The 17,885-nt window shown below is 49.5% G+C and overlaps 1 protein-coding gene across 12 annotated transcripts in view; it reads right to left on the reverse strand.

Annotated features, from left to right (window-relative positions):
• Nucleotides 1–2,324: 2,324 nt before the first annotated feature.
• Nucleotides 2,325–17,885, reverse strand: part of Cldn14 (claudin 14) — a 103,523-nt gene continuing 87,962 nt past the window's right edge. For 11 of the 12 annotated variants that reach the window (XM_052741249.1, XM_052741243.1, XM_052741248.1 and 8 more), the window contains one exon: nucleotides 9,365–10,420. In XM_052741249.1, the coding sequence (XP_052597209.1) occupies nucleotides 9,620–10,339 (720 nt within the window). In that variant the 5' untranslated portion in view covers nucleotides 10,340–10,420 and the 3' untranslated portion in view covers nucleotides 9,365–9,619. Of the gene's footprint in view, nucleotides 5,174–9,364; nucleotides 10,421–17,885 lie in introns of those variants that run through there. The other variant, XR_008218930.1, reaches the window with a different exon arrangement.

Raw genomic sequence — 17,885 nt, forward strand, 5'->3', positions numbered from 1 at the left:
ACCGCTACCTAGGGATGGCACCCACCATGGGCTGGGTCCTCCTCCACCAATCACTAATTAAGAAAATGCCCTACAGACTTGTGTAAACCCGATCTCATGGAGGCATTTTCTTTTTTTTTTTTTTTTTTAAAGGTTTATTTATTTATTATGTATACAGTGTTCTGTTTGCATGTGTCCCTGCAGGCCAGAAGAGGGCACCAGATCTCATAATAGGTGTTTGTGAGCCACCATATGGGTGCTGGGAATTGAACTCAGGACCTCTGCAAGAACAGCCAGTGTTCTTAACCTCTGAGCCATCTCTCCAGTCCCTGGAGGCATTTTCTTAATTGAGCTCCCTCCTCAGATGACTAGCTTGTGTTGGGCTGACAGAGAACTGTCCAGCACAGTGAGGTGAGCTTCAGCGGCTGCCACTGGCTGCACGCCACACACACCTCTCCGGTGGTTCAAAGTCACAGCTGTGTGTGTGTGTGTGTGGGGGGGCTTCCATGGCAGTCTGCCTGAGCACTTGCTCCTGGGGCCTTCGGTGTCTCCAGGCTCTTTTATTTCTCCAGCGCTAGCTGGGCCCTATGACCTGAAGTCATTAATCATAGTTTACTTTGATTTCTCCTCTGCATAACTCAGTGTATTAATCCCTTCTGGTCAGCATACTAAGCTGATTAAATCAAGCTCTGCTCCCTCTCTTCACACACACACACACACACACACACACACACACACACACACACCCTTACAAATATAGTCCCCAAACAGGTCAATCTGTTACAAATGCTGATGTTAATTTTAATAAAATATTAGAACAAAGGTCACATATAAATATGTCCAATAAAAATGTTTAATTTTTAAATCACAGAGCTTTCAATGGGTGGGAGAAGAGTGGTATGGTATTACTAGAGCCCCTGACATTCCATGGACTTCCGCTGGCTCTCCTTTGCCCCCGAGTGCTGGGATTAAAGGCGTGTGCCACCACCGCTCAGCTCTTATGTGTGTGTGTGTGGTTTTTTTTTTTTAAGATTTTTTTTTTTAATTTATTAAGTATACAGTGTTCTGTCTGCATGTGTCCTTGCAGGCCAGAAGAGGGCGCCAGATCTCACTACAAGTGGTTGTGAGCCACCATGTGGTTGCTGGGAATTGAACTCAGGACCTCTGGAAGAGTACTCTTAACCACTGAGCCACCTCTCCGGCCCCGTGTGTATTTTTTTTTAATTTAACGTTTTTAGTTACATTTTTGTTCTTTTTTTAATGCATTCGTACACATGTGTGGGCAGGCACGTGCCACCGTGCATGTGTGGAGGTCAGGACAGCTTGTGGGAGTGGTTTTCTCCTTCCACCGTGTGGGTTGAACTTCTGTTTTCACACTTGGCAGCAAGCTTCTTTCCCCTTGGGCCGTCTCGCTGGCCTTTACTGTTAACTGTGTGTTATTTACGCTCTCCTCACCACCTTTCCCCTAAACACACTGGTCTCTACTTTCTACTCTGCCCTTCAGAAGGTAATAAATCTTGGGTTCATCATCAGTCTTTCCTTCCTCTTCTTCCTGCTTTTTTTTTTCTATGAACTTTCATGTTGCCCCCCAGAGTGTTTGTTTTCTATGAAGCGTTTACAGATATGATTACTAGTCTGCCTTCAGCTTCGCCCACCAGGTAGGGATTTGATACAGTAACTTTGCTGTTGTAACTTCCTAGATAGACTGTCACTGTGCTTTGAACTCCTCTTTAAAATGAGAGAGAGAGAGAGAGAGAGAGAGAGAGAGAGAGAGAGAGAGAGAGAGAGAGACTTCTGTTTTTACATTTCCAATAGGTTGAGCATTAATTTCTTTTTTGCTTCAACATTATTAGTTTCAGTTTTATTTATTTCAGGTTCTGCCTGTAGTTTCTGTTTCACTTCTTGGAATTTGTGGGGATTTGGGGACTGGAGGGAGGGCTTAGCAGTTAAGAATGAACATTGCTCCTGCAGAGGACCTGAATTCAGTTCTTAGCACCCATGCCAAGCTGCTCTCAACCTCTTGTATCTGACGCCCTCTTATGGCTTCTGCGTGCAACTGCACTTGTGCACATACATACATACATACATACATACACACACACACACACAACTAAAAATAAAATAAATCTTTAAAAATGCGGCCGGGCGGTGGTGGCGCACGCCTTTAATCCCAGCACTTGGGAGGCAGAGCCAGGCGGATCTCTGTGAGTTCGAGGCCAGCCTGGGCTACCAAGTGAGTTCCAGGAGAGGCGCAAAGCTACACAGAGAAACCCTGTCTCGAAAAACCAAAAAAAAAAAAAAAAAAAAAAAAAAAAAAAAAAAAAAAAAAATGCATTACTTGTATGCTTCCTTCCATCTCTGCTTCAGGCTTGACTTTACCTGGTGGCTAGCCATGGAGTAGCCTGTGGCAACAGAGGCCTCGTTTTCTACTTACTATGGTCCTTTTTACCCAGCGCAAAGCCGTGCTTTTAGCTACATTCAGCCACAGATGGCTTGTTGGTCAACTACAATGTACAAGGCCATGGGAATAAAAATGTAACCATGACAGCAGAGTTCACGAACTGATGAGGAAAATGGACCAGCACTGAGTGAGCTGTGAGCACAGAGCTCAACAAAACCCATCCTGATTCTAAGTGAGCACCACAGAGGCCGCTGGGATGAATACACCCATATCATTGCCTCCAAGGTCCACAAGAGGAGTGTGGAGCGTGCAGAATCTCCTCTTTGGGGATGAAACAAGTCATCAGCCTAATTCATCTCCACAACAACTGTAAACTGTGGCTGCTCCTCCTTGTCCACACTTGATATTGTCGTCTTTTACATTTTGTTCGTTGCTGTTTCATCCTGGTTTTAATCAGCTTTGATTTTGTAAAAATAAAAGCACGTGAGATCATTGGGTGAGATGGTGGAGGCCTATTAATCCCAGCACTGGGAACACAGAGGCAGGAGGATTTAGTTTAAAGCTAGCCTGGACTACATAGCAAGACTTTGTCTCAAAAGCAAAAACTAAAAAGAGAAACCAAATGGGTGTGACTGTAAGTACCTTTCAGGAGGGAGGGGTCCGAGTGGAGGACTCCCAAGGACAGCCTTAGGCTTCCCATTCCCACTTCACTTCCCAGGGCCCCCTTGCTCATCCAGCTCATGATCGACAAGGACATGGAACGCCCACCCAAGGCAAGCGTCCACTTCCTCAGACACCTGTTGAAGCTACTGGACCAAAACCCTCCTGTTTTTCTCTCTAGTTATTAGGCTAGATGAGAAGTCTATGCAAATGCCTTATGTTGGAAAAATGCCTGAGATGACTAAAGAATTTCCAGACCCCCCCAAAGCTGGAGGCAGCTGATGCCCCGGGCAGGAGCTGGTAGGCTGCCCTGGCAGAGGGAGCGCTCCAGCCAGTTAATCATTTGCCAGGCTTGCCAGCCGCCGCCGCCGCCGGGGAAGGTGGTGAGCATTTCAGTAGAAAGGCCCTCAGGAGAGCGGAATTAAGGTAGACCTGTGCTGGGCTGCCTACCTACCTGTGTGAGGCTGGCTGAGCAGGAGGAGACTCGAGGAAGAGGCAGGTGATTAGCCTGGGGGTGTGTGATTTATGGGGTGACCTCCATTGGCCCTTCTCCGGCAGGAAATGGGCGGTTTACTAATGCCTTCCCCTCCACGCACCTGCAAAGCCTGTTGGTAGTATTTTAAAATAATTTACTAGATGAAGTTCTATGTTTTCCTTTGGACAGCTGCCCAGTAATCGACTCTGTTGGTTTTTTTTAAAATTCAGATTACAATGTTTTCCTGTGTCTCTCTCTGTCCCTCTCTCTTTCTCTTTTCCTTTCTCTTAAGGAGAGAAAGTCTGAGGACTCTAAGACCTTTATTTGTGTATTTTCTGAGGCGGGGTCTCCGGTATCCCAAGCCTCACTCGGACTCGTCATAGCCAGAGGATGACTGAACTTCTGAACCTCCAACTCTTGACCCTCCTGCCTCCACCTCCCGCGTACTGGGCTTGTACCACAATGCCCAGTATATGGGGTGCTGGGGATTGAACCTATGACTTCATGTATACTAGGCTAGCGCTGGACCAGCTGAGCCATGCCCTGAGCCCCCGTGGTACAGCTGGAAACAGACCTCAAGTCTCAGATAAACCTGCTCAGTTCAGCTGTCACACCATGCTCATTTTCTCCTCTCTCCCATGGGCAATCCCACCTCTTCATGTGCATGTGCGTGCGTGTGCATGAGTGTGCGTGTGCGTGTGCGTGTGCGTGTGTGTGTGTGTGTGTGTAAGGGCTTCAGGTAACACATGACCCCTGAAGCAGAGGACAACTTTCAGGAGTCCTCTCCTCCCACCATGTGGGTTTCTGGGGTTCAAACTCAGGCGTCTGTGGAACATGCCAACCCCAGCCGGAGGAACCTGACCTGGAGCTGTGACCCAGGCACCCAGTTTGAAGGTCAAAAGCCTGATTCTGTCCCTGGTTTGTCACAAAGGCAAATGCCTGTTGTACAAATGCTGGACTGCTTTAGTTCCATAGTCTTTCTGCTGTGGTCACTGTAGCCAACATGAAGTTAGGATGTGTCAGGGAGATGTCAGAGGTCTCAGATTTCAAAAGCCCCAACCCAGGAGAGCATTATGAGGTCCAGGAGAGGGGAGGCAGATCCGAGTACAGGAGGGCACAGACCCCTGGCAGGATATGGCTTCCTCGAGACCCACTGAGAAAAAGGCATTTTCTCCAGGGATCCCGAGATGGAAGATTCCAGTGTCTCTCCTCAGCGTGGGTGGAGGAGACATCAGAGCCTGGCGGTCCATGTATAATAGGCTGGTCTCTCGCTTCTCCTGAAACTAGGCTCTTCCTTGCCAGGGCCCCTAGGCAGCCTGAACTGAGGAGGGAGGACCCAGAAAGCAGGGCTGACTAGGACCTCTCAGGATCAGAGCCAAGTTCAGAGAGAACCAAATGTAGCGTTTCTCAGTCCACAGGGGCAGTGCTGTAATTCATACCACATTGTAACAATGGCTTCCTGGAACAGTCTGAGTCTCACTCACGTTTCCTTTTCATTCTGACACTTGAGGTCTTGTGTCGTGCCTCAAAGGAGTCAATCTTGGTTAAGACCTAGTCCTGAAGGTTTGAGCAGGAGGTGGCATCTACCCATGGCGTGGCATCTACTCCACGGTGATGGCCCTGATTGTAAGAGGCTTAGAAGGGCAGAGACACTTGTCCTGGGGGGTGAATGAAAACGAGAAAGAGAAAGTGATGGAACATACTGTTACCTGCAGGAGGAAACCCAGTCTTCCTCAGATCGACTCCCAGGTTTAGATGGCCAGGTGTAGGGCAGACCCACCATGTCACTTCCTGCTAGGTCTAGGGCAGACCTATCATGTCACTTTCTGTTTCTCCTGGGGATTCAGATGTGTGACTGATGTTACCTTTCATCTTATGTAGTCAGGAACCCCACCCCCATGATCTATGAATGATAGTTCCGGGAAGCTCCACATATGGCCACAAACCACCTACGTGCTGGTCAGGATTTGCATGGTGATCAGACTGGAGGGGTCCTGTGCTGGCGCTAACCTACATCCCTGCCTCATCATCCAGATTCAAGTCCTGGTTCAAATCCACTTTCTAAGGTTCTTTTATTTTTAGACTTATTACTCTATGTGCGTGCATGCGTGTCATATGTGTGTGTGTGTATGCGTGCGTGCATGTGTGCGTGTGCGTGTGTATACACGCGTGCGCACCCACTGTACATGCAGGTTCCCAAGGAGGCCAGAAGAGGGCGCCTAAGCCCTGGAGCTGTGGTTACGGGCTGGTATGGACTGCCTGATGTGGGTGTTGGGGTCCAAACCTCTTTTGGAGCAGCAAGTGCTCTGATTGGCCAAGCCATCTCTCCAGCCCACCTTCTCCTGTCCTGAATGTTTCTGGGTCAGGCAGTTTGCTTGAGGTCTGGTTTCCTGCCTGGGTGACTGAGCGACCTATTTGGATGAACTCTTAAGAAAGGGACTATGGCATGTTTTTCTTTACTAGAGTGCTTCTGGCTATATAGTAATCTAATAATCATCCAAGGATTTTTTGTTTTATTTTTTTTTTTGCATTTTTCAAAGAATTTTATTTATTTTTTATTGTTTGAGACTGAGGCTGGCCTTGAACTTTCTGTGTCATCAAGGATAGTCTTTCTTTTTTCTTTTTAGATTTATCTGTTTTATGAGTGTTTTATCTGCACGTTTGTATGAGTGCCTGGTGTTCTCAGAGATCAGAGGAGGGTGTTGGATCTTCTAGAATGGAGTTACGGATGGTTGTGAGCCATGATATGGGTGTCAGGAACAGAATCCAGGTCCTCTGTAAGAACAGCAAGTGCTCTGAACCGCTGAGCTCCTCTCCAGAGTGATATTAAATGCCTTGCTCTTCCTGCCTCCTCCCAAATTCTGGGATGACAGGTGAGTGTCACCACACACAGTTTAAGCTCTGCTGGGGCTAGGACCAAGGGCCTCATGCATGCTGGGCAAGCATGTTACCAACTGAGCTACATCCTTAGCTACCAGGTGGTTGAGAATCAACCACCCAAGGTCATAGACAAACTCAGATCTCCCCAGCCCCCCTGTAGCTAGAGTTTTCCTGTTTCTGCCTGGCCCAGGGTCAGAACAAATCTCCCTCACCCGCCAGTCCCACAGCTGCTCAGACCCAACCGAGTAAACACACAGAGACTCATACTACTTACAAACTGTATGGCCGAGGCAGGCTTCTTGCTGTCTAGTTCTTTTATCTTAAATTAACCCATTTCTATTAATCTGTAAGTTGCCACGTGGCTCATGGCTTACATCTCGCTTTTCATGGTGGCGGCTGGCAGCGTCTCTCTGCCTCAGTCTTCCACTTCCCAGAATTCTCCTCTCTGCTAGTCCCACCTATACTTTCTGCCTGGCTACTGGCCAATCAGTGTTTTATTTATTAATCAATCATCCACAGCAACCCCCTTTTCTTCTTCAGTAATTGCATAGTTGTATACACAGCTCTTATTCCATTGAGTTCCTCATTTTACAAGCTGCTGATTATGAGGGAGGGCCCATCCCTGGGGACCTTCAAGCCCACTCTTATCTAACTAGTTACCTCATGTTGCCAGATGTGCTGGCTAGTTTTATGTCAACTTGACACAGGCTGGAGTCACTGGAAAGGAGGGAACCTCAATGGAGAAAATGCCTCCAAAAGATCTGGCTGTAAGGCATTTTTGTAATTAGTAATTGATAGGGGACAACCCAGTCCATTGTGGGTGGTGCCATCCTAAGCTGGTGGTCCTGGGTTCTATAAGAAAGCAGGCATGTAAGCACCGCCCCTCCATGGCCTCTGCATCAGCGCCTGTCTCCAGGTTCCTGCCCTGCTTGAGTTCCTGTCCTGGCTTCCTTCAGTGATGGAGTACAATGTGGAAGTGTAAGCCCAATAAACCCTTTCCTCCCCAACTTGCTTTTGGTCGTGATGTTTTGTCACGGCCGTGGAAACCCTGAGATACCAGGAGATCTCTGTGAGGCTCGTGGACAGTTTGTAGGTCGGACTGGCTGCAGGAAACGAAGGTTCCTCAGCTCTGCCCTCCCCTAGGAGCCTCTGCCTGCCTAGAAATAGCAGCTGCTTTCTCCCCAACATTCGGGGACCTGAGGGTCTAGAGAGCCCTGCAACATCAGGACAAAGTTGACGCCAGTGTGATGGTTAACTTTGGTTGTCAACTTGACAGGCTCTAGAACAGTGATTCTCAACCTGCCACTCACGACCCCTAGGGGGTCACGTAGCAGATATTTACATTACAATTCGTAACAGCAGCAAAATTAAAGTTATGAAGTAGGAATGAATAATGTTCTGGTTGGGGGTCAGCATGACATGAGGAACTGTATTAAAGGGTCGCAGCTTTAGGACGGTTGAGAACCAATCATCTAGGAGATTAACTACCTGGCATGTCTATGAGGAACTTTCAAGACCGGTTAACAGAGGAAGGAGAAAACTGCCTTAAATGTAGGCAGCACTATCCTGTGGGCTGGGGCACCGGACTGAGAGCAGGAAGAAAGCGAGCTGAGCACCAGGATTTCTTCTCACCCACAGCTTCCTGACTGTGGGTTCCACGTAATCAGCTGCATCACGATCCCGCTGCCATGATGGACTGAACCCTTAGACTGTAGCCACAATGAACATATTCCCCTGAGTTGCTTGTTTGTTTTTCATTTCTGAGACAGGGTCTCATGCAGCCCAGACTGTCCTTGAACAGGTTGTGTAGTCAAGAACTTCTCATCTTTCCATCTCCACTTCTAATTTCTGGGACAGCCGGTGCACACCTCCACACACAGTTTTATGTGATGCTGGGGACCAAACCCAACTTCTCATCTTTCCATCTCCACTTCTAATTTCTGGGACAGCCGGTGCACACCTCCACACACAGTTTTATGTGATGCTGGGGACCAAACCCAGGGCCTGGTGCATGCTAGGCAAACACTCTCCAGCGGAACCTCATCCCAGTCCCTGACAGGTATGTTTATTATTAGAAAAGTCGCTAATCCAGGGGTAAGGAAGTTCTCTGAGGCCTGTCTAGGTCTAGGACTTGGGTAGTGAGCCCCCTTTCGCCTCCCTTTTGGATATTTGGTCTCACTTTTGTGATCATGGGCCAGGGTCTCCCCAGGCAGAGCCACTGAGCTCTCCTGTTCCACTGTAGTTCTCTTGTGGATCTTTCCTCCTCACTCAAAGCCTGGGACCGAGGCTGAGGCAGAGCAAGGATGTGAGCCCAGAACCACCGTTAGGCTGCGGGAGGGAGGTTGGGGGAGACATTGTTCAGCTCTCTGGTCATATGACTGAAGCCAGAAAGGACAGACACTAGGGCTCTCGAAGCTTTCAAGCCCCACCCAACTTTCTAGGAGTTTTTTTCTAGTTGAAGGAGCCCTCTAGAACCTGTTGTCATGACAACTAGGACTGATCATCCCAGAAAAAAGTCTAGCAAATTCAACTAAGTCCTGGGGACCAAGCACTCCTGACTGAACATCTGGCCAACGCATAGTAAGTGGAGGCACCAGACGCGCTTCCCTTTTAGCTCACTAAAGTGGGAACTGTTGGGCCAGCAAGATCACTCAGTGTGGAGAGGTGTTTGGGCAGGCCCAGTGACCTGAGTTTGATCTCAGGTTCCACATGGTGGCAGAAACAGACTCTCTCTCTCTCTGCTTCTGTGACTTCCTCGGGGTTGGGGGTGGGGCACAGCAATCGGCTGTCTGTGATTTTCCCATCATGCACTAGTGGATGCTAGTGCTTCAGTGTCAGGCTCAGGGGGTCGTCATCCTGAGTGTGGCTGCACAACCAGGATACTCCAAATCCCTAGGGCTCAGGTGAGATTTTCCATACCTGATGCAGGACCTACTGCTGTCCACCTCACAGACCCACCTCCAAGAGGCTTGTTCCCGGGCCGCAAACCAACCCCGTGGGCCCAGCTTCCAGGCCACTCTTTATTGAGCTCCTATTAGATCATTCACATAAATACATAGAATAAATACAAAAACAGCACTTTTAGAAGTCTTTGCTTTGAAGAGCACCCTTCCCATGTGTTCTGGGCTCACTTCCACACATGCACGTGGGTCCCTGTGTCCCCCCTGCATCCGTCAGCAGTCCCTCGGGGCCCAGCAGCCCTGGCAGAGGCCTGGGGAAGGAACTCACACGTAATCATTCAACCTGTACCCACTGTGCGAGGCTGAGGTCACCGAGGGGGCACGGTTGTCCTTGTAGGCTGCTGGTGGGCGGTAGGCAGGGGCAGTGGCCGTGGTGGTGGCACCAGCCCTGGACTGGGCCTGGTAGGGCCTGTAGGGGGCCTCATCCTGGCAGGACAAGCAGAGCAGGGTGCCCCCGATGAGAGACAGGGAGGAAGAGATGAAGCCCAGGTACAGGGCCTGGCCGATCTCGAACTTCATGCCGCTGGGCAGCAGCGGGTTGTAGAAATTCTGCACCACATCGTTCGTGGTCCAGGATACAGCCACCATGCACAGCAGGCCGGCCAGCAGGAAGAGCGCGCCCCCCAGCACCGCGAAGGTGGTCTTGGCGGGTGTGCCCTTGGCACAGCGAGTGCACTTCATGCCCACCACAGCGCAGGCGGAGGCCATGCCCGACAGCAGGCAGGAGATGACCATGAGTGCCCGGGCTGCTTGCAGGTCCCGGGGCAGCGCCAGCAGCGAGCGGTAGATCTGGCACTGGTAGATGCCCGTGCTGTGCCACACGCACTCCATCCACAGCCCCTTCAGGTAGGACACGGCAGTCAGGATGTTGGTACCCACGTGGGCCGTCCTCCGCCAGTGTGGCAGGATAGTGGTGATGAGCGTTCCCACCATGCCCAGGAAGCTAAGCAGGAAGCCCAGGAGCTGGACGGCTGTGCTGGCCATGGCCAAGGGCCCCCGCTAGCCGCGCCGGGCAGCGCCCAGGTCCCCAGGGGTGGGTCTGGTCCTTAGGTGCCCGCAGGAGGCCTAATAAAGCCGAGGAGGAGAGGGAGGGTGAGAAAAGGGAACTGGGTTAAATATTATCTCGATGCACTTATTTCTGTCGCCCAAACACTTTTCCATAGGCAGTTGGTATGATAATTAACATATCCTAAAAATAAAATGGTTTGGGGGACTTCACAGGGTGGACGGACAGATCTGGAAGAGAGAGATGCAGGTCCCAGCAGCCTGTGCTTCCTGGCGACCCTCAGGGAATTGCACTTCAGAGCCCCCATTCTGAATGTCTCCTGGGAAGCTTCATGGGAAGCACGTGGAGGAAGTTCTGCCTTTTGTCTACCCTCCGGTTTTTCTGTTACACCTGGACCTTCCTTCTGTTTGGTCAATCATTAGAGACGACAAATGTTATCCACACAGCCTGGACTGACTGACACATGGTAAGGTGTGACTGGAAGGACAGCCTTGGGTGGCTGTGTCTCAGGCACCCCAGAGGCAGGCCAGAGGCTGCTTTGGAATTCAGAGCTGATGGGACATCAAGGTTGCTGACTGCTGCCCAGGGACAGGTTTCCCAGGTGGCCGGGAGCTTCGTTTCTGTAACAGGGTATAGCCCCCACCCGCCCAGCTTAGGGCCCAGCTCTGCCTTGCTAACCACAGAGGCAGCCCAGGGTGGGGAATTCCCTCAAGCAGGAGTCAGGTCAGTCCTCAGCTGCTCCAGGTGGCCCTGGGTGGGACTACACTGGGCTCGCTGGCTGACCCCTGACCCTGACCAACCCTTCCTTGTGGAGTTACTCAGTAAGGACCGTAAGGAAAGCTTGCCTGCCTGAGTCCACGGGCTTGGGGAGTGGGCCAGTCTGGGGAGGTCTCTGTGTATTTATGGAAAGCAAGGAGGGCTAATTTTAGAAATCAGTAGGTTGCTATTTTTAATTTGAGGATTTTCTAATTTAAGATGTGTTAATGAGCTCCCCCCCCCCCACCTCCAGCTCCCCTCTCTATCGTAGTAGCATCGGCTGCTGGCAGCAAGCATTTCTTCCTGGCCTCGATCCTCACTTTAAGGCCGTTCGTTCTGTAGAGAACATATTAACCGAACGGCTCCTTGGAAGCCTCGTGACTCTCCTCCCAAGCTACTGTTGGCATAGGAAGGCCCTGCCTCCTGCTGGAGCTGCGTGTACCCAGCAGCAGGCGGGACTGGCCCCCCCAGGGCTAACTTTGGAGTTCCCTATGGGCTACTGTTTTCCCCACAGGCATGTGTCTGTCTGTGCAAACATTTGCAAGAGAGATGCAGGTCCAAGACAAAGGTTCCGAAAGCCCCCGGTGGGCCAGGTGGGCAGCGCGGCATCTGACAAGGTGAAGCTATCGGGCCTTGCGTGTGTGTGTGTGTGTGTGTGTGTGTGTGTGTGTGTGTGTGTGTGTGTTTCAGGGGGCTTCCCTGCACCCTAAAGAGTTTTAGAGATGGTTGTTACAGCTCCACACTTTCTATAACTTTAAGTTTCCTGTCCGTATTGCAGGCACTGATAGTTTAAACTGACAGGACTTTCTAGGCCGTTCACAAGGTCTGTGAGAATCACAGGCAGGTAATTACGCAACCAGAACTAAACGACATGATAGTGCCTACTGTGCTCATTCAGGACACCAGTGGGAGATGTCTTCCCCCAAGTCACACAGAAATGACACATTGTAACTTAACCCATGTCTGTACACGCGGGTAAAGAAAACGCCTTTTCTAAACAAGAACGCTTGTGTTGGTTAGATGAAAACCAATTCGGGGTGCAGGACCTCAGAGGTCATTTCTACTTCGGTAAGTTGCAAGAGCCACCAGATTCAGTGTCTAACACCGAAAGTCACCTGGATCACAGGAACTCTAAGCGTTTCCCAGGAGGCATCATCCCACTACTCAAACTCTTTACAAATGCAGATCAGGGCTGGCAACTGGCTCAGTGGGTAGAGGTGCTGCTGCCAAGCCTGAGGGACCTGAGTTTGGTCCCTGGGATCCAAACGGTGGAAGGGACCGAGCCAACCCTTCAAGGTGTCCCCTGATCTCTGTCTGCAAGTCCCCCCACATACGTGCACATATATACATGCATAACATACTAAATGAATAATTTTAAGAATGCAGATTGTCAACATTTTAAGATGAAATAACTGAATTTCAGTAAGAAAACCCAAAAAACTGTTTTTTTTTCTTTTTTCTTTTTCCCCAGAGCTGAGGACTGAACCCAGGGCCTTGTGCTTGCTAGGCAAGCACTCTACCACTGAGCTAAATCTCCAGCCCCAAAAACCTGTTTTTATAGCTGTTCTTTTCCTAGTTGCATAGATATGCTACGTTATTTTTCATTTTTCAAAAACCTGCCTTATAAGAGCAAAGCCCTCTTAAGCGCTGAGCCAGCTCTCCAGGCCAAGATTAGTGTCTTTATGAGAAGATAGAAGACACATGAAGACTAAGAGAAAACATGGTGCAAAGATTGATGCAGAGTTTGGAGTGATGCATCTACAAGCCCAGAATGTTCCAGATCCAGCAGCCAGCAGAAGCTTGGACAGAGTCTTGGGACAGGTTGCCCCTCACAGCCCTCAGGAGGAGCACCCCTGAGGAGCCTAGGTCTATGGTGGTATTTTATTTGTACTAAATTGTGATTTTATTTGTATGTTAATAAATAAAGTTGCCCGGGGGTCAGAGCTATTAGAGCCATAGCAAAAGCTGGGCGTTGGTGGTGCACGCCTTTAATCCCAGCACTTGGTAGGCAGAGCTAGGTAGATCTCTGTGTGTTCAAGGATACAGCCAGCATTGGAGACACATGCCTTTAATCTCAATACCAACCATAGAAGACCTAGAGGTCTGTACAGACAGGCAGTGACGAGGCTGTCATGTGGCTGGGTTTACAACCAATGAGAAGGCAGAACAGATAGTCTGTATAAAGACAAACAGACAGGAAGTAGGTCTCTTTCGGAGAGGTCTCTTGGCTGAAGAGGCTAGCTGCAGCAGGCGGGTAAGGCTCTTAGTTCTGATCTCTTGGCTTTCTTCTTTGCATTGGTTCTGTGTTTCTTATTTAATAAGACAGTTGGATACATCTACATAGGTCCCAGACTTCTAGAATCAATTTCTGTTTGTTAAGTGTCCCCAGCTACTTTCCCTCCCTCCAGTTACTCCTCCTCCCCCAGCTACTCCCCTTCCTCCAGCTAATCCTCCTCCCCAGCTACTCCCCCTTCTTCCAACTACTCCCCATTACCCCCAGTTACTCATCCTCCCTCCAGCTACTCCCCTCTCTCCCCAGCACTGTCTACTTAGCTCGGGAAGTTAGAGAAAAACACACCCAAGTCTGAACACAAGAGTGAGCCTCCTCCAGAGCAGAGTGCTGAAAAATCTGGTGGCTTTGTGTTGGTCACTCCATTAAACAAACCAGCATCTACCTTCATGTCCCTAAATGTAGAAGACAGAAAAAGAGGAGAAAGATCTGGGAAATCTCCTGTAGATATGAAGTTCAAAAACAGACTTTGTCTAAGTGGCCCACACAGGGTTCAAATGACTGGGCTTCTCCACATTAAATAATAATAATAATAATAATAATAATAATAATAATAATAATTTAACCTAGGAAGAGTTTGAGGCTAAGGTGTGTGTGTTCAGCTTGCTGCCTGCACCCAACCACTGGCTGGCTGTCTTTCTTAGGTTGGTTGTCTGCTTTTCTTTCTCCTTTCTTAAAAAAAACTATTAATAATGTGTATGTGTGTGTGCCTGCACCGTGTGGTGTGGTGTGGTGTGTGTGTGTGTGTTGCCCATGGAGGTCAGAGGGGGTCGGGTCCCCTGGAACTGGAGTTACAGTATGAGCTACCTAATAAGGCTCCTGCAAGAACAGTAGGTACTCTCAACCAGGAAGCCATCTTTCCAGCCCCCCCTCCACCCCCTGGACAGTATCTGAATTACTGTCCGTTTTTCTTAAATCAACATGTCTTGGTTTCATAGATCATAAAATCCCAAATTTGGGGTGTGGGCCAGGTGTGGATAAGATGGCTCAGTGGTTGCCCAGGCTTTACTTTGGAAATGTAAAAGAGCTCAGTGGCGCCCCCTTCAGTTAGGACCTAGATCAAGACAGACATACAGCTGAGTGGGAGGGAGGGAGGGACGGTCGGGGAAGAGAAAACCCCAAACCAAGCCCAGGGGTAAGACAGCACAGGTTTTGTGAACCTCTGAAAGTTATCCATTTGAACATAGAACTGGGGACATACAAACGCAGTCACAAATGTGGCGCGTATGAAAATGTAAAGCAAAGATTTACCGATGCTAAATAAAATACTGTGAAGCTGTTTCAGTCCTGTTCTCCGAGACTGTGTGTGGAGCCCAGGTTAGGACTCCTTAGGTGAAAGTGCTCAGTGTCCCTGGTACCCGGACCTTGTGCTTCCACCGATGGTGGATTCTTAAGCATCTACAATGTGCATGTTGCTATTCTCATTGAAGGGTGGGAAAATTCAAGTTCAAAGTCATTAAGTGACTGGGCTGAGCACAAAGAGGAGACAGTGACACTTGGGTGAGAGACACTGGAAGAGCTGTGACCAGGTGGGTGAGGCTGGCAGGGTGAGAGACAGATGTTGAGACTGATGGCCTTGGGCAACCAGACCGTGGCTGGTGAAGACAGGAGTGAGGGATTGTGGCCGTGGTGTTAACTCTCTGGATGTCTAGATATCTGGGCCCAAGGCATCATTTGTGCCCTTGTTACAGTGTTTTGGGTGACGTTAACATTTAAAGCAATATGGGTTCCTTCCTTCCTTCCTTCCTTCCTTCCTTCCTTCCTTCCTTCCTTCCTCTTTCCCCTCTCTCTGTCTCTCCTCTCTCTCTCTCTCTCTCTCTCTCTCTCTCTCTCTCTCTCTCTCTCTCTCTCTCTCTCTCCTTCTCTCTCTCTCTCTCTTTGTGAGGGTCTCACATAGCTCAGGTTGGCCTCAAATTTACATGCAGCCAAGGATGAACTTGTGACACTCTTGACTCTCTACCCGATGCTCAGTGCTGGGATTTCAGACAGGCACAATCAGGCCTGGCTTACGGTGCAGTCGATGCTACTTCAATATGCCGACTTTGAATTTTCAGTTAACTAAATTAACTAATTGATTAATTTTGTGACAGTCTCCCATAGCCCAGGCTGGCCTTAAATTTGATTTGTAGCCAAAGATGTCCTTGAATCTCTGATCCTCCTGCCTCTACTTTCTGAGTTTGGGCATTACAGGTGTGTACCACCACACCCAGTTTGTGGAGTCCTGGGGATCAAACCCAGGGCTTCATGTGTGCCAGGCAGGCACTCTACAAACTGAGCTACATCCAGCCCTGTCTATACCTTTTACATGTTTAGAAGTTTAAAGTTAACTGAGTCACTGATGGGATTTCAGATTGTAGATTTTCCTGTAGAATTCAAAGACCCAGAGAGAAGGTAGCATGTGGCCTTTCTGGCTTGTCTTTCATGTGTACTCAGTGATCAAGTTGTGCACTTTCTCTGAGGCATACTGGGTGCTAGATGCTACCTTTGCCTGCTTTCAAGCTGAACCCATTACAAATGAAAACACAGATCCTTGTTCAGAAATTACTGGGAATTTCAAGATGTCGGTAGCATCCAGCAGTGCTCACAGCTGAGTGAGCGTTTCACAGGGTGGCTGGTTCCTTGGAGCAGCCACAGATCACACATGACAGATCGGGCATACAGCCCTGTCCGTGAGGATGACCCAAGAGCTGGGCGTTGGGGTTTTCCCCTATTAAACAGTCATCTGGTTGGGAGTTTGAAAGGAGTAGGGGACTCTCTCACAGTGTTCTGTGGTATAAAAACATGGCTTCATGTGCTTATTTTTTTCTTAAGTGTAACCTGGAGACCTCCGTGAATATAGTGCAAGCTCCCTTATCCAGCTGTCCAGGAGAACACAGCACAGCCTCGGAGACAAGAGAGACCCGCCTCAACAGGGTGAAAGATGAGACTGACTCCTGAAGGTTGTCCTCTGACCCCCCCCCCCACGCACGTCCTGCCTAAATAAATAAATATTTTTAAAAAGTGGAAAGCAGGAAATACTTGTCAGTAATTGTGATGGTTACTGTCGTCCATTGGACGGCACCGGAAGCTTTTGGGGACAAAGCTGTCGCTGGTCTGTGGTGCCCAGGAGCGGCCAGTGGACACAGACCTGGGGCTCCCCACCACAGTTTTCTTAGAGAAACTATGGGGTCCCCATGGTGGCCCACCCACCGGGAGGGAAGCTGCGGAGTTGGCAACCCCGCCGCCGCCTCTCTTCCTGTCTTTGTAGTCACTCAACAGCAAGACACAGGGGCCGCCGTCAGACTGCCTGTTCAGACTCCGCCATCAAACGGCCCGGGGGGGGTCGGGGGGGGAGCTCCCCTCTTGCTGTTGCTGTTGGCTGAGCCCCCCCCCCCGCCCCCGCGAAAGCTCATGGTCTTGGCCAACAGTGTGGGGGTTCGCTGCCTGAATAAGAAACACACACATCGGGCAGACGGAGGAATGCTTGGGTTAAAAGCTCCAAGAATCACTCCCGAGCTGGCGAGACCCACTGTCTGAATCTCAAGATGGCCTTGACACAAGCTTGACTTTGATATGCTTCTGTACTACAGGAGGTCTTTTCTGATGTAGACAAGAAAACAATAAAAAAAGCCCACCCCACGAACATATTAAACTTCATCGATTTTTATCTACATGCACACACCCAAATCAGGGCTGGAGAGATAACTTAGAGAAACATCAGCCATGTAAGTCGGAGGACCAGAGTCCTGTGCTCGGAACCCACACAAAGTCTGGATTTGGAGCCCCGGATTTCCAATCCCAGTACTTTTATGACTAGATGGGAGGTGGAGGCAGGAGAAGCGCCCTGATCCAGCTGTCCACAAGTGCCCCACAGTGTCGCATTGGAGACAAGAGAGACCCCGCCTCAACAGGATGAAAGGTGAGAACTGACTCCCGAAAGTTGTCCTGCGACCTCCACATGCACGGCCTGCCTGAATAAATAAATATTTTAAAAAGTGGAAAACAGGAAATACTTGTTAGAAATCGTGATGGTTACTATTGTCCAATCGACAGTACCAGAACCAACATTAGAAACAAAACTCTGCATGTCTCTGCAAAAGAGTTTCTCAGTTTAGGTTAGTTGGGGGAGGAAGATTCATAGTGAACTTTGGGAGCACTGTTCCAGGGGCTGGGAGCACTGACTGAATACGAAAGGGATGTGGGAGCAGAACTCATCTCTGCCTCATGTCCCTGTGGTGATGACTTTTTGCCTCGAACCGTAGACCCCTCTCTGCCGTGAGCTGCTTTTGTTACTGCAATGAGAAGTCACTAAAGGGGTAATGTTTTCATGGCTCCCAAAGATGAATTTGCTTTTCTTCACCTGTGTAGTTTTGTCCACAGATGCCTCATGAGGCATCGATCTCACTGCACAGATAAGTACGTAAAATACAGGAAGCGTCCAAGATTGGTGGATCACAGGGATCCAGATGGGGCGGAGGCCAGCACTGCCTCCCAGCCTG

The sequence above is a fragment of the Peromyscus californicus genome, unplaced genomic scaffold (assembly GCF_007827085.1).
Source record: "Peromyscus californicus insignis strain IS unplaced genomic scaffold, ASM782708v3 Scaffold_16__1_contigs__length_79575227, whole genome shotgun sequence".
Classification (NCBI taxonomy): domain Eukaryota; kingdom Metazoa; phylum Chordata; class Mammalia; order Rodentia; family Cricetidae; genus Peromyscus; species Peromyscus californicus.